The sequence below is a fragment of the Nematolebias whitei genome, chromosome 3, assembly GCF_014905685.2.
Source record: "Nematolebias whitei isolate Nwh7 chromosome 3, NemWhi1, whole genome shotgun sequence".
In the NCBI taxonomy this organism is placed as follows: domain Eukaryota; kingdom Metazoa; phylum Chordata; class Actinopteri; order Cyprinodontiformes; family Rivulidae; genus Nematolebias; species Nematolebias whitei.
In genome coordinates this window covers 16,064,295-16,081,294 of record NC_056500.1, presented here as the reverse complement: position 1 = coordinate 16,081,294, position 17,000 = coordinate 16,064,295, and the positions used below count along the sequence as shown (strand labels likewise).

General features: G+C 37.5%; 1 protein-coding gene across 2 annotated transcripts in view; it reads left to right on the top strand.

Annotated features, from left to right (window-relative positions):
- Positions 1-17,000, top strand: part of nr5a2 (nuclear receptor subfamily 5, group A, member 2) — a 69,120-nt gene that overhangs the window by 41,421 nt on the left and 10,699 nt on the right. For both annotated transcript variants that reach the window (XM_037698039.1, XM_037698038.1), the window contains one exon: positions 2,560-2,707. In XM_037698039.1, the coding sequence (XP_037553967.1) occupies positions 2,560-2,707 (148 nt within the window). The remainder of the gene's footprint in view (positions 1-2,559; positions 2,708-17,000) is intronic.

Here is a 17,000-nt window from a genome sequence, read left to right as displayed (position 1 = left end):
AGATAGATAGATAGATAGATAGATAGATAGATAGATAGATAGATAGACAATCACAAACACCTGAGGAAGGACAATGAGGAACAGGTGACAGAGGCAGGAGCTGGAGCTGATTACATGGTGGAAGAACACTGAGGAAGGCAGGAAACATATTAACACAAGACACCTAGCTCCTCTCACTAAAAGTTGTTTGAAAATGGTTTGAAGAGTGCAACAAAGAATTTAAGGTGTGGATTTGGTCACCAAATCCTTTAGATGAGAATTCTACCTTAATCTCTGTATTTGGGGGAAACAAAACAACTTTAATAATTAAAAGAGCATGTCAGCCTTTTATACCTACAGCGCTTTTAAAGCATCACCCTTTAAGTACCAATACCATATACCACAGAAGACTTTCAGAGGTGTCAGATGTTATGCACCATTAGGCCAGAACTGGTTTGGCAACAAAAGGACTCAAAAGGACCTCTCAATATGAGCCCACTGGACATAATTGTATGGCTTATTCATGTTCACGTGGCTTCTTCTTGTAGTATAAGTACTGATAAGATATCACCATGAGAAAAAGCTGCCTTTAAAATCAAACATTATTTATTACTCACTTACTTATTACATTATTAATTATTTAGTACTTCATAGTTATTTTATAATATAAAGCCCAATATTGTAATTTTGTCATTCAAATGGGACTCTGATTTATATTGAACTATAATAAGGTTTGTCAATACAAGTATTATATTCAAAATGTATATGCAAAGTTTGTGTTGGGGTTTTTATTACATAGAGTTGAACCAGAAGGTGTTTTTAATGTGCTTTTTGGATTTAAAACAGGCTGCCTTTTTGCATTTCTCAGTCATACACTGCACTCAAACCGACGTTTGAAAAAAATCACTTGAAGCAGCAAATGAACTGCTACAGCCTGTCATTTGCTTTCTGCTTTGCTCTTTCTCTTGTCCTCACGTACGTCATTCCCTGCATGCTAATTCCCATCTTTTCTCTTTTTCTTCCCTTCTTCATACTGCCGTATGTTGTTGTGTCACCAACATCAGAGAGAAATGGCCATGAGTGCTTGTTCTTTATCCTGTCGTAGGATCAAACACACAGTGTAACGTGCACAAATGTGCACAAACATCAAATGACAAAGACTGCGATGATCTCTTGAATGATTAGGCAAGGCCTTGAAGCTTGGCTGTCAGTTTTATTATATATCTCGATATTCTGATGGCACAATGCTCCTAGTGTGGGCTAAATCAAATTCAAATGATAAAAATAAAAAAAATAAAAAGATTTTTTTTTTTCTGTCAGTCACATACTTTATGTTCTAAAGGAAGGTCCATTTTTTTCAGTTGCATCTTCAACACATCAGAGCTCTCAGCTTGCCCTTCATGTTCACTTTTTCAGCTGGGATTGTTCATCATATTTGCATTAAGTGAAATTATGAAGGTTTATTCACATATTTACCTTCAATATCTTTTCATCCAGAAGGCAGAATGAAGTGATATTGATTGATTGACTGATTGATTGATACACATTCAGAGTTAGTGCTAAGTCGGCTGTAGTGACATTATAGCGTTTTTTCTTCTTTCTTTTTACTTAAGGCAAGGGGGTAATAACCCAAGGCATCACCATCAACAGTCCAATCCTTCAATGAACTTATTTCATGCACAGTTGATTTTATGTAAATTGATTGACACCTTGGAAGGGGGCAGGCAGTCTCTGCTGTTCACCACCATAACTCTTTATGTCTGGTAGGTGGTGAGAATAGAGGCAGGAGGGACAAAGGCATGGGACAAAGAGCAGTGGAGTTAAAGCAAAAAGGAGTTAAAGAAAAACAAAAATGCAAACCTAGTGTCAACATTTGCTTTGACCCTTTCTAACAGATAAAAAAGACGGGGATATTAAAAAAGGATACCAATCATCCTATTTACAGAATAAATAAACTCCACACCCCGGGGCTGGTTTTAATTGCAAATGTGAGCTCACAGGGACTCTTCCTCTTTGAGCTTTAGGAACTGCACACGCCAACATCTACCTTCCCCTGAAAACCCCTGCTCAGTCAATTATGATAATGAATCGTCAATAAATATAAAAATTTAATATGGTCCTGCTTACCCTGAGTGGCAGCTAAGGACTTGCCTCCCAGACAAAAGTGCTGCAGCTGCAGATCTGAAGTGCACCTGAAGAAAAATGAATATGTTTATGCACATTTAAATGAATGAAAGAGACCTAAAAAACTAGATCTAACCATAATGTTAGGTTTTCATCATCTTGTTTTTATTTTTTCTCTATTTCTCAGAGAAATCTGACTAGTCTAATATGTAAACTTTCCAAGTAAACCAATCTATTCTACTTACAAAATTTCAAAAGACTTGCCAGAAAAAGAGTTAAACTTGAAAAAAAAGAACAGAGTTTGTGGCATTTAATATGATACTGAACTTCTTTATTGCTAGTATAAGCATTTTGAATCAATAAATCGATGTTCACTGTCAGTATGATGCATTGTAGTAGTACTTACTTTATCAAACCTTGTGTGTTACTGAACGTCTCTATTTCTCTCTTTTTTAGGTTGACTATGCGGTGATTGCTTCACAGGCAGGAGCCACTCTTAACAATCTGTTAAGCCATGCCCAGGAGCTGGTAGCCAAACTACGCTCTCTGCAACTGGACCAACGGGAGTTTGTCTGCCTCAAGTTCTTGGTCCTTTTCAGCCTGGGTGAGTTTCTGCAGTGTTTTGCTAGCTGAATGCTGGATTTCTGCACCTGCAGTAGGACTGTTCTGTCAAAGTTTTCTTGTATTAGCTTTTACACTTTGAAAGAATGAATTGCTATAAATCTTCCTAGGTGTTATAGATTTTTTTGTGTGTGAAAGAGGGAGCTTACAGAAGAGACAATGAAAGGCTTGGGGGATGGTGGTGAGGAAAGGAGGAAGACAGGGACCAGAGATCTGGAAGAAACTAAACACAAACAAATGACTTAGAACGTCTGCTCAATATCAATAAATTATCACGCAAAAATCTTAATAAGCTTCAGTTTATGTTTCTGGTTAACTTTATAAAGAATGAATATAAATGTGCATACGGAATAAATTTATGTTCATATTTTGTCTGAGACAGTAATCATATGCAGTACTGCTCTTATTGTAATAAATATTCACTGCCAACACAACAAATAACTCGTTACATTTTTTTTCTGTATCTTCAACTTTTTCGATCTAAAAATATAATTGAGAGTAGGCCAATATGAAATTCCCATGAAAAATGAATATTGACACATTTTTTTTATTTTTTTGTATGATTGTTGTTTTTATGAGAATAAACTTTTGCAACAGAAATTCAATAAACATCTACTTTTGAACCAACAATGTTAGAAACTATGACTCACAATGAAATGGTAAGATAAGATAAGAAAATAAGCACAGAAAATTATTGTGCCAGAGTTTCAGAACAAAGGAACAGACACAAAGAATCACACATCATATAAAAAATAATAGAGAATTAAAAAAAAAAATCACAGAGAATATAAAAAATACTAACAATTATGGTGTAAAACATGTCAGGTGCAGACAGAACCATTAAAGAGTTTATTGTGGTGCAGGATTACTTTTATTGTCCTATGTCTAGAAAGGGGGAGGAGTTGCAAAGTTTGATAGCCACAGGGAGGAAGAACTTCCTGTGGCATTCTGTGAAGCACCTCGGTGGTCTCAGTCTACGACTGACTGTAAATGAACTGTACTTATATAGCACCTTTCTATCTTATCAAGATACTCAAAGCACTTTATACTACAATCTGTGCTCTCATTTACCCTTTTATACAGCACTCTACTACATCTCTACAAAGAATAATCAGTGCTTTATCACATTCATACACCAATGGGACACACATCAGAGGCAATGAGGGTTTGGCGTTTTGCCCAGGGACACTTCAGCATGTGACTGCTGGTGGAATCGTACCCCCAACTCTTCCATTGGAAAACGACTGCTCTAACCACTTAGCCACAGCTGCCCCCAAATGGGATGTATGTCTAAAAATTAAGCACCCCCCCCCCCCCCCCCCCGAAAACTAAGAACTTGAGAAGACACAATTAAATGTATATATGATGATAAAAGACAATAGTAAAGATTTTATTAAAAAAGAGATGTCTTACAGCAGATTCTTAGTGAGTTTTATTCACTTAGATTGAAATTTAGAGTTTTAAAAAAAATTTAAAGTTGCTGGGGTAAATGACAGAACAAAGGTTTGAAAAGCAGAAGGACAATGAAATAGAAGAAAGTAAATGACTTGGTTGTCTGAAATTATTTACAGTGTACAGGTGGGAACATGTTCAAGCCATGAGGAGGGAGTTAGCAGGGGATTTGGAAAAACAATAAATGCAGGGATAAGTAACCTAATGAGTTAGGATACATAAAGAGAGCTTACAATGTTGAGAAGTGAATGTGTGTGTGTCCTCATCCCAAAGCTATCTCCTTCCTCAGCCGAGGTCAGTCATTGCCAAGAGAATGTCATTTCTGACTTTCCTACCTAGTTTACAAAACATGTCCACTGAGGTAAGCACACATACAGTCCAATTAGTTATGTTTTTGTGTCAGCCTATCTAACTGATACGATGCGAAGATGGCTTCACTCAGCCTGCCCCTCTGTGGCACTCAAAGCAACAGTAGGATACACATGATAAATATTTTTCTCATCCTCTGCCTTCAGTTCCTTCCTGTAAATGTGTGCGATTCACAAGGGTCAAGTCTTCACTTCTTTATTACACCCAAACAGAAACATGAGAAAAAATCAGCAGACTAATGAGTAGCAGATACACATTCATGTGATCAGGCAGAATAAATGTCTTTGTCAGTGGAATTTGTAAAGAACGTGAAAAGAATGGGAGGAGCATTGCAGAGGGATTTCGGAATGTGTATGTTTGTGTGTATGCATGTTGTTTTGTCGACATTTTTTTCCATGGGGCACGGGTGCTTCTCGGTCTCAGGGTCTAAATAATTTGGCAGAAGAATCATCTATAATGAAAAGCCCACCTGAGGGATGTGTATCGCCCCCGGCAGTGCCTGTTCCCAGGCCTCCCGCAAAAAGAAGACAGACACAGGCGCCGTAGATCTGGCTGAGAGGGATCAGTGCTGAACGAAGAGGTGTTGATGAGGTGGAGGGAGGAAGAGGTTTTGAGCCTAATAAAACCAGAGGCTTAAGAATGCATGTGATTTATATAATTTACAGCTGATAAGAGAATTGCACCTGATTTATTGTGAGAACTGTTATACTTATCTGTTGACCTGTTATTTTTTTTCTTTTCTGGGGAGTAAATATGCATAATGTGCATGTCAGTGGAGAGCACTTGCGTACTCATGCACGTATGGCTGTGTAGACATCCACCTATGTCTCAGCCAATTAATAAATGTGATGAAATGAGGCATGTACTGTACTGATCACTGAACAAAGAACAACCAAATATTTTCTTTTTAATAAATTAATTTATTCTCTGATGCTGACACCGTTCTCTTTATTAGGAACAAACCAACCTCACAATTAACATGTCATGCCAACATTTAGTAAATGTTTAAATCCAAAAATAAAAATCCAGTTAGGAGAATAAATGTTGCACCTCATAGCACACAACTATTTTTTATTAATCTAGTCATCTATCTGAGGGAAATTTAGCTGACAGCTTTATATTTTCTATTAAGAAAATTGTAATACTCATAAAAAATGATTTTCTCCTAATCAAAACCACAATTTTTTAATCTATCTTAAAGTATAATTGTCCACTAATGTGCCAAAATGAGTATGTTAAAGGTTGACACTACAAAGCTTACTAATGCAACATGTATTACATGCATTTTCTGTTTTTTCAGCATTAAAACTGTACATTTATGCCATGTGTTTAAATGTATGAGTCAACTTGTGCAATTTAAGTTTTGCCAATCATCTGGGAACTTTTGTAATAACCTGTAGTCCACCTCATTTTTTCTTGCCTGTTTTACTTTCATTCCTGCCTCTTTTCTGATTGTTTGCACCATAATTTTTCCTCAGTATTTTTCCTTCCTTCGACAGCCCCCTTCTTACTTCCTCTCTCCTTCTGTGTGGACAATCAGTCACTTCCACCCCGCCAGAAGAGCTTTTAGTTAAGCAAGTTGTCGATATAGAAAGAGATATAGATGTCAAGCCAGCTGAGAGGAGACACTTGTCATGATCCCTGTGTGTTTGTTTTCATTGTTAGACATCCGTTTTGTAGTTTATTTCTTTATCTGATTTCATTCAATCTTTTTTTTTCCACACCCTGTCACTCAGCCATGTCTACAGTGAAGGCTTTTAAAATCTGTCAAGAAAGAAATGATCACTTCATGATCACTCTGCGATCATTGATCTCCTAAATGTTTATAATAGTGAGAGCAGTGATTGTACCGTTTGTCTTGGAGATGGAGCCACGGACACTCGGAAGTTTGAGAGCTACCCAGGTCAGAGTTCACTAAAAAGATCACTACAAGTCGTTCGGTGTCAGGACACCGTTAATGGGTCTTTGATTTCCTTTAAAATGCTTAAAGGTCCAACACAGGTCCTGACAAGTTGCATGCATTTGGTGATAGAACACCACTCCAGGTGAGGAACAGGTCAAGAGTTTGCATTCAGGCAGAGGAAAGTGAATTAAAGATTATGTTCTTCTACATTATGGACTCCAGTGTCTGAGTTTGTACTATGCAGCTCCCAAGTGTAGTTATTTATTTATGTTATTTATTTAATGTGAAAAAGTAAGGTGTTCTTCAAAAACTAAGTAAATCAGGCAATTTGGCGCTGCTTGAAAATTAAATAAAAAGTCAAAAAGCAAGTACTTATTGGTCTTTATCGGGAATTGTATGATTTGATGGCTGATGCATCACAGATCGTTTTCATGTGGCAGATGTTGTGACAGAGGTCAGAGAGTGTTCAGACAGCAGCCATTTAACCCAGCTTAGTAGGTCAGACCCCTTCAGCAGTAATTGGGTCAGACAGGTGCTGCCAGGCCCTGTCAGCTGAGAGGAGAGCCAGAGGACCTGCCAGAACAGTGTGTGGTAGTAAATGGTCCCAGCGGAGTGAGCAGAATGGTGGACATATAGCCTTAAACAATGTCCTTCATCTGAGGGGAAAAGAAAAACAACTATAAATGGGTTTAGTGTGAAGAATTTGAAATAGTGTTTTTGCAATTCTATAAGTGTTGGTGTGATAAAACACATATGCTTCTTTTAACATTTCAAGGCACAATTGTAATACTCCTGCTACCAAGTCCCAAAGTTACAAAAGTTCATGCAACTCTTAAATTGAAATTAACACTTTGTTGTTGAGATGACATATAGTTTTACAGGTCAAAATAAGGAGTTTTGAGCCTTTTTCAAAAACAATCTTACAACAGAAAGAAGGAAAAGACTTAAGACCACCTGGGAGTCAGATTTCCATAAATACGTATCAAACCTGGAACAAATACAATTTTGGATAGCTTCAAACACATCTGACAAACAGCAGTTGTAACCTTTTCTTGTTGATGAATAAAGCCATACGTAAGTGATTTTTTTGTGTAGTGATCATAAATAAATAGTCTTATTTATTTGTTAGAAAATGCACCAGTTAGTCATTTTGTTAGGTAATTAGTCAATCCCTGCAGTTTAGAAAACCTCCCATTAATCCACTTTTTTCCTTCATCCATCCGGTCTTTCACAATCTCTGTTGTCTCATTGTTCCATCCTCTCCTTCCATTTGCATCTACATCCATCTTTGAGCACCTTTATCTTTCACAGCTCTATCACCACATCCACCTCCACTAGTCTTCATTTATCCCAGCCTTCCATTTGTCTTTTTTCTGCTGCCTTAACTTCTCCTTCACCCCTTACAAGTCTGTAAATGTCAGATACCAATCACTGAACTTTGAGATAAAATAGCCTTAATTTCTTAGATAAAACAAATACTGCGAGATGCTGTCCTTATATCAGTTTTATTTTTTATTTTTTTTACATTTAAAGGTAAATTGTTATAGAGAATTTTTTTTGAGTTTTTATCTTGGAAAATATAAATAAATGATCAAAAGACAATTAGTAATAAACAATGAAATGTTTAAGATTTCTTATCATGATCAGCATGCTGTGTATGAATTTCTTTTTTTTTTTTTTTGCATTACAAGGTCAGGCAGAAATCTGCTGACAAAAACAACAAAACCAAATGTGGCTAACCTTGATGAAATCAAACACATTTCCCTCAACTCTTCCTTTCTTTATCATTTTCATATCCCCAAACAGCGAGACTAAAAGAGAAACATAAAACATATAATTCCCAGACAGGTACACCCTAATTAAACAAACACTGGGCCTGCTCACAATCAATGCCCTAATCCCTGCAAGGGAGAACGCTTTTGTGCACATACGCACAGAGAACAAATAAGCATAGCAAAAATTAATTTCCTGAAAGAACTAAATTATTCAGAATTCGATTGAGGATTGATCAACATCAAGAAGTAGTGACGGTTCAATACTTATTCCCACAAAGACCAGTGCTAGAGCCAAACAATGAAGAATATGACCAGCATTTCATTACATTATACCCATTTACAACTTCATCTGGATGTAGAAACATATTTATTTATTTTGAGAGTCAAGATATCTGCTGGGATGCAACTCGTAAAAATTTAGTTTGTTTTTTGTGTACCTTTAACCAAATTAATACACAGATAAAAAGTGTGTACATGTGTGTGTTTGTGTGTATGTGGCCCTGGCTACAGGAGCCCTTCTGCAGGAATTAAATTACTGTGTTTTCCTGTTTCAGGTGGACTCAAAATGTAAACAAACAGCAAATATTTTATTTAATAACTAAACAGGACATGAATAAGTTTGCTTGATATGTTTAACCTTCAGTGTAAATAAAGGTGCAAGCCATAAAGCAATTGCACAAAATAATATTAAAAAACACCAAGGGTACACAATGTAAAGCATAAGAACCTGACATATATTAAGGTGCATAGAAGATAAAATTATTTATTATATTTACAATGTTTTGGGTATTTTGGGATGAAAAGTGTCTGTCCTGTCAGAAGACACTTTTTAACTGCAAGTTTACTAGAATTGTATTTAATTAGAAGATTTTTATGCATTAGTTTATTAGCTATCACTTGTGAGGACTTTAGGATGTACGGTAGTCTAAAACTTGACTTGATCCAACAAACAGACTTTTAGGTCAAGTCAGAAAACTGTTAGCACTTTAAAATTTTACAATAAAAATCACTTTTTAGGCCGTGGTAGCTTGGTGGTCAGTGCCACAGTCTTGTGATCCTAAGGTTGCAAGTTCAAGGCCATGTTGTGTCAGAAAGGGCATTTGGCATAAAACAATTACAATTTTTTTACCAAGTTTGCTCAATGTTGGGACCACAGCAGAAAGAAGCAGACAAAAGGAAAGCAACAGTAAATTTATTTTTTTAAATGCAATTTTTTTTAAGCCAAATAATTATATTTTACTACACTCAAGCAGATTTTGTGGCATCCAAACCTAAACAATGGAGAAAACTGCATTAATCGTTAGTCTCAAAGTGACTTCATCCAAAGTTGTGAAAATGTAATCTCTTTTACATTGTTTAACCCAAGTGACAATACGAGAGACCTGGTGGCATTTTTGATGCTCTACTTTGTTTGTTTGTTTTTTGTTTTTGTTTTTTTTTTCAGACTAGTTGTTGGTTTAAAATATCCCAGTTAGAACATTTACACACAAGCACAAAGGCTGATGGACAAATATTGTGCTCCCCTACAAATCAATGTGAGGGGATTGCTGCAACATCATTTCCGTGAAATAACAGATTTAGTAGTAGCAATGAAAAAAAACAAAACTAAATGTTTGTACTGGGTTTACAATGTTCTGCACGTGCCAAGTGGCTACATCCAGTGCTTTACCCTCACTTTGTTTTGAAGCTCAGTGAAGTAGTCAATAAATGTGTGCTGATTAAAAACATTTGGACTCGTGGACTCTCTAACTAGTCTTTTTGCTCCATCTGTTTACTCCAGACATCATTCTGATGCAGGGAATAAACACTCAAAAAATAATAATGTAAAAAGTTGCTAAAACTACCTCCCCAACATATCCAATTCAAGCTAATCAGGTTTGAGTGTCCCAACTTTTCTTTCATTTTCCTTTATCTGAGCATAAGTAGGTGGTAGTGCGTCCTAAAGAGATGAACCTAAATTGTTATATTTTCTAGCAAATTTAGCTTAAGAAACATATAACGTAGGGAGCAGTAAACTTCTGATGCAGGCTGCCACTTTGTAGGGAATTCCATGTAATGAGTCTTTCTAAAAAAGCTTTCAGACTTTATCAAGCTATAAAAGCTTCAGGCCTCCAGGCTGCCACTATTACCTGACAATCCTGCTGGCTGTCATTAAGCAGCAGTTGCAGTGAGCATTGGTGAGAGAAATAATATACCTCAAACTCGGATTTGATATAAGTCAATCAAGAATGATCTTAAAGGTCAGGGGAATGACCCCAGAGGTCATCTAATGATCATTTACCCAGTATGTAGCTGAAATACTCTAATCAAGAGTAACTTTAAAGGTTATATTTTTATGTGTTCCCACATATACGAATAATATTCTTCTTTTACTTGCCTGATGAAGTGTCTGAGTTAATATATTGGAAAGAGCACCTGGAATAATAAAAGGTCTTTGTCTTATCTGAGACTTTCATCTTTTGTCCTGTCGTCTTAAAACGAAGTGAAAGATCATCAGATTCCAGGATCAGTAAAAGGCCTTAGTCGGAGAAACATGCATTCTTTGTCTGTTCTTAGCCACTCTCCACCCCACCCATGTACACGCAAACGCATACATCTGTAACCAAATCAGGAAAGAGGGTGGGATTCTAATTGTGTAAATGTTCTTATGGCATTCTGTTATCATTTGCTGTTAATGACCTGATCAAACATGGTTTGAGTAAAGATTAATATGTAAAAATGTGGAGGCAACCATTTGTCGGAGTCAGAATGAAAACCCTGCTCAAGGACCATCTATTGATGATTCTTCGTCAACTTTAACTAAAAAGCCTCCTGTAGAGATTACTAAAGGATCGTCTACTGCAGACTCTTCATCATCTTTAATTGAAAAGCCTCCTGAAACTGTCACTGGAGGTCCATCTACAACATTTGTAGATGCTGCAACTTCGACAACCCTGGATAAACGGAATGCAACCTTTGTGGAAAAGAACACCACTCTAGTCTGTGACACCCTGAATAAATCTACCAGTATCCTGACCAAGCAGCTGATGTTCCTTGGAGAACCACATTTTACCTGTGGATAGTGCAACTCCCTCCGCCAACCCTGGTGCAATCCTAGTACAACCCTCCTTGTTGTACCAGGAGTGGTATTTAGAACAATACAGATTCAGCTGTGCATGGGGATGTGTTCAACTACAAGAGAAGCAAGCTCAATCCGTATCAGTTGGATGAAAAGGAGAAACTGAGGCCTTTAACTCCCGTAGGAACACTAACATGCAATTACAGTGCAGTTCTCAGACCGGCGGTACATAATACTTACACAACCAAATATGTTCTAAGCTGGGAAGAAAAATAAAGTTCACAGATGATTGCAAAATTAGTCAAAAGGGGACTTTTTCCATCTCAAGTGGAAATTGTGGAGGAAAAGCTTCTCTTCAAAACAGTCTGGCAGAGTAAAGAGAACCAGACCAGTCAATGGTCTTTTCAGGCAAGCATACTCAAGTCTGACCACAAGATTCCCTCAAAACTCGTTGTTCTGGAATCTGTAAATTCTTTCTGTGGTGTATTCAGAACCCTGCTGGCTCTCCCTGTGGATGCTTGGGCGCAAAAATTGGATTATATAGGTGAGCAAATTCCCACCCTTCTCCGCAGCTGCTAGTGGTGGGCCAGCATTTTGGTAGTGAAAAAAAATCTCTAAACTTTTAAGCCCACAACAGGGTAATATTATGTATGTTGTTAAGTGCCAAGAGGACTGTAACTGACTGACCAAAATGATGATCCAGCACAGAAGAGCAACATTATGAGGCCAGGACTCTGCAGTCTACACTCCTGCTGGTTATTATTTTCAGCACAGGCATGACAGTGTCAAGGTCAAGGTTTCTTTATTGTCATTTGCATCATATGTGGTACATGTGGTGGAATTAAATTGTGTACACAGAGTCTCAGTTGCATCCAACAAAAGTATAAATTGTAAAGAAAAACAGAAGTAAGATATAAGATATGAACTAAAAAATACGCTAAACTAAGAATACGCTAAGCACTAATAGTACAAAAACAATACGCCGAACAACAGCAGCACAAACATGAGTCTGTGTGAACAGATGAGGACGATTGAACACAACAGCTTGAAATAAATCAGCAGCATCAGATCAGCAGCATGGATAGTCAGCAGCACATATCAGCAATCAAGTGGCACTAGAGTGATTCTTTTTCGCATTGATAATCCTGATTAGGGATTCATGAATCTAACAGCTTCAGGGTATAAGCTGTTCCTCAGTCTAGCGGTTCTGCACTTCAAGCCTCTGCCCGAAGGGAGCATGGCAAAAATTGTGTGTGCAAGAGAGTATGAAGCAATCTGCTTTTCATCCACATCAAGAGTGTGTTGAATGTTTGTTTCTGGAATGAATGAACCATTCTAGACACTGAATAGAAACACTTAAATATGTGTTATATTGATGCACATAGTCAACGATAGATGGTTTAGTGTGACTATTAGGTTTTTAAAAATTGCATAGTAAAATTTGCATGCATGCTTACATGATGGTTATTTGATTGAATGGGTCAACATTTGTCTCACTGAAGAACTGATGTCTGAACTTTATACACCCTTGAAAAATAATTTCTGCATCATTTTTACAGTAGTACATAGCTTCTTTTTCAAAGTTGAATGCTTTCTGATTAACTTCTTTGTACCACCTGTAGAATTAATTTTGTTCATTAGGTGACATTTGATCCACAAAGTGGGCACCAGTGACCCCCATGACCTGGAAAGGAAGAAGCATGTAAAGATAATGGATGGTTTTATACCCAAATCCACAATATCATTAAGAATGAGGTAGGAATCAAAATCACATCAATTGTGAGCACAAAACATGTATTCACAATAAGGGGCCTCCTGAAATACAGCAGAAAGTCCAGACCGTAAAATTCCCACTCGAGAACTTTTACAGATTTTGTGCAAACCAGAAATGGAAGATGCACATTTCCTGGTTTGAAAAAGTTTAAATACCATAAAACATTACTTTGTTATTGATTCGTTCATCTACAGGACAGGGCTGAATGTGATCATGTGATCACCAAAAGTTACATCCCAGCCACGCTGTAACACCTGCTGCCAAACACTGCATTTCAGTTGTGAGCAATGTGCGAGATGTTTTTTTTTTTGTCATGGGGACACAATATTTATTTATTTATATTTTACATTTAAGGCAATGTTTGATAAAAGTTACTGATGTGCATTTTGACTACAGATATTTCTACAGGTATTCTCTGTCTGACAAAACATGACTTGGTTATGACAGGTTCTGTTGCAGAAGTGGCACAGAACTGGAGCAAGCTCCTACTGTGTACAAGACAGATCAATGCAGATGGTGCAAAAACCTTCACATCTGTGCATGTGAACGTTTTCATGTGGCGTAAAGCAGAAATTGCAGAAATATTCAACTCCTAAGAAAGTCTTTATGTTTCTGACACTGTAAACAAATGGTTGGTTTAGCAGAAACAGAAAAGGGTTTGCTTTGGTCAGAAAATTCCATTTCAAATCTACAGATACCTGTATCATTGTTTTATTTATTTATTTATTTATTTACTTTCAAATTTACAGACGTCACTCAAGGTTACACATGTTTGATCTGTGTGATCTACTAGATGTTGCCAATCTTAGTGTGTAAAGTCTGGGCATCTGTAAAAGTGGGATTGGAAACATCCATTCATTCATCCATTTTCTTTACCCTCTTCTTCCTTTTTGGGTCACGGGAGTCGCTGGTGCACATGTCCAGGCATCACTGTGTGAGAGGTGGGGTACAGCCTGGACAGGTTGCAAGTCCATCACAGGGACACATAGAGACAAACAAGACAAACAACCATTCACACTCTCACTCACACCTAAGGACGATTTAGAATTACCAATTAGCCTAACATGCTTGTTTTTAGTCTGTGGGAGGAAGTCGGAGTACCCGGAGAAAACCCATGCATGCACAGAGAGAACATCCCAGACAGGGATTTGAACCAGGGTGACTTGCTCACTGAGAGGCAGCAACTCTACCAGTTGCGCCATCATGCTCCCCGGATTGGAAACAAGCTAAGCTAATAGCAGAACAAAGTTGGGATGTTTTTATTACCCTCAAGACGCAGATGACATATTTTCTTGTAATTAACTCATCATCCAGGGACTTTTCAACTCTACATTTTACTCTGCCCTGTTAGTTTCAAACAACTTGAACAACAAATTCTAAACTGCTGTCTACAGCTGCTTGACCATTGGACCAAATTAATTAATTTATGAAATCTTCAAAATGTGGGACAATATTGCCACCATTTCCATCAACAGTAAATGTGACACGATGTGACTGGTTTGGTCCAGAAGAAAAATGTAATTTCTTGCAGTCATAGAGCTTGCTCTGTTTGCCAGTTCTGTAAGAACACATAACATTTGTGTACAATTCTGCAAGATCTGGGATGTTCCCTGAAGAAGGTATTATCAGATGATCCCTTATTTCATGGTTATTAAAATGATCACAAGATATTATTGTTCATTTTGATACTGATTTGAAGATGAGGGGAGGGTTCCTGAACTCTGCTGAATTTGATTTGAGGGCAGTGCAATTTGATAATTCTGATTTTGGTATGCAGGTATTATTTGGTCATTTTCTGAGAACGCGATGGTGGTACCGCCATTATTTTGAAGCTGGTCTGACGGAGGTGCGTTGGATAATATTAGCTCATTCGGATTTTCATTTGAAAATGCTAGTGTTTAATTATCTTTACTGTGCTTTGATGAGGGTGATGTAAGGAAATTGGGTGGATCGTCGGAGAGCGTATTTTCAGTTTGAGGAGCTGAGTTATTAATTTGACTCTGTAATGGAATTTCATTTAAAAGATTAACTTCAGATGATGCAGATGATGAAGACTGAGAGTTTTTAAAGTGTGTTCCAAGATTTGAAAATAATTCACAGCTTGATCAGAGTTTAAGGAATAAGGCAGCTAGGGTATTTTCTAAGCCTTGAAAGAAGTTTAAAGATGTGGCACGTGTGGCGGCACAGTGGCTCAGTTGGCGATTGATGAAAGGAGGTGTATTATTTCTCTGTGGTGGTGAAAAGCACATTTAGGATCACTGTCTCTCACTTCACACTCCCTGTTAGTGTCACAGTGTTATATTTTAATTGCATACATTCAAGTTTCTCAATGAGTTTTAACTTTCATATCAGATTCATTCAACCTTTATTTAGACAGGTAAATCCCATTGAGCCATGAGGACTCATTTACAAGAGAGACCTGATTTCAACAAAGAATGACGATAACAATGGACAACAGCGACAAAAATAGACAGTTACAAAAAGGCATACAGATTTGTTTAAATTTTATTTTTACAAATAAGATGGCTTAAAAAAGTAACAAAAAACAGCTAGATTATAAGGCGAATGTAGAAAACTAAAAACAGGAACACGTCTGCATTGGTTCCTGCCAGGAGTCCAACAGATTCTTAAAGCCACTTAGAGAAGTCAAGGTCAAGAGCTTCAGGTATTTTTGTAAGATATTCCAGGAAACAGGAGAGGAGTAGGAGAAGGCCCTTTTGCCAAGTTCAGTCCATACTGAGGGAACACTGTAGATAATAATGTCCTGATTATCATAAAAACCATACTTGCAGTTTACACACATAGTTTTGATCATTATCAAAATTATCATTGTGCTGACACTTTCAAAAATGCATATTAAACTTTGTAAAAAGTAAAACATAAAAGCCACAAGTAGGAAAAAACCAGTGGCTTTTTTGTGACAGCTGTTCTACAAAGCAGAAGTCATTTTAATCCACCAGCAGCAGTTTTACAAAAATAGTTAACACTCAGTGAATTTCACAGCACAGTTAAATTTGTAACATGGGAGCCAGTCACTGCTGCCTGCTGGATATGATGATCTCTACATGAAGGCAGCAAAGCTGAATCCACTTTAACTCACTGCCCTGCTGCAGCAACACAAGGAAAACCCTCTAAACCTCTGCTCTCCATTATCAATACACCCATTGACTCAGCCACCAGAGTACAGGTAGACAAATGCTGCAGTAAAAGTATTTTTCCCTTTATTCTTGTCCCTCCTTTTACCTCCTCTTTGCTCTGTTTTTGTGCTCCCATGCCAGATGATTTAAAGCAGCAGAGACTGTGGAGAAAATGTTGCCCTCCATCTCTCCCTCATCTCTTCCTCTCATTCTTGCCCTCCCTTGGTCTTATTACAGGCTGTCAGTTTATTATAAAACATTAGGAAAGCAGAGGGACACTTGCAGTTACTGTCCTATCGATCGGCAAGGATAGATTCTGTGATTTAGAGTCAGCCTCTGCTCACGACCTCCACATTCTCAGCCTCCTATTAAGGCACCAGCGCTTTGCTTTGGCTATTGATGTCTCAACATTAACAGTTACAAGCTGCTACAGAAAATCAATGTTCAACTTTTATTACCAGCTGCATAATGTGGAGAACCTCCCACCAGCTGGTACTTAACAGGCAAAAGGAGGCATGGATGGCCCATCCTTGTACTTCAGGTGTTTTCTGTGGTAACATCAATCATAAATATAGCGTATGAAGTGCTTTAAAGGGTCAGCTAAGGGCCTCGGAGCTTAAAGGCATCATATAGGAAGGTGCAGAACTCTAAACAAATTAGCACATCCTTGGATAAATGAGCCTTTGAGTCTGAACAGACAACCAAAAGTGAGACTGTGCTGACTTAAAGGAGGTTTTAACATAAATTCACTTTTTTAACCTCTCTAAACACCATGTTCTGATTGCGGCCGTATATATATATATATATA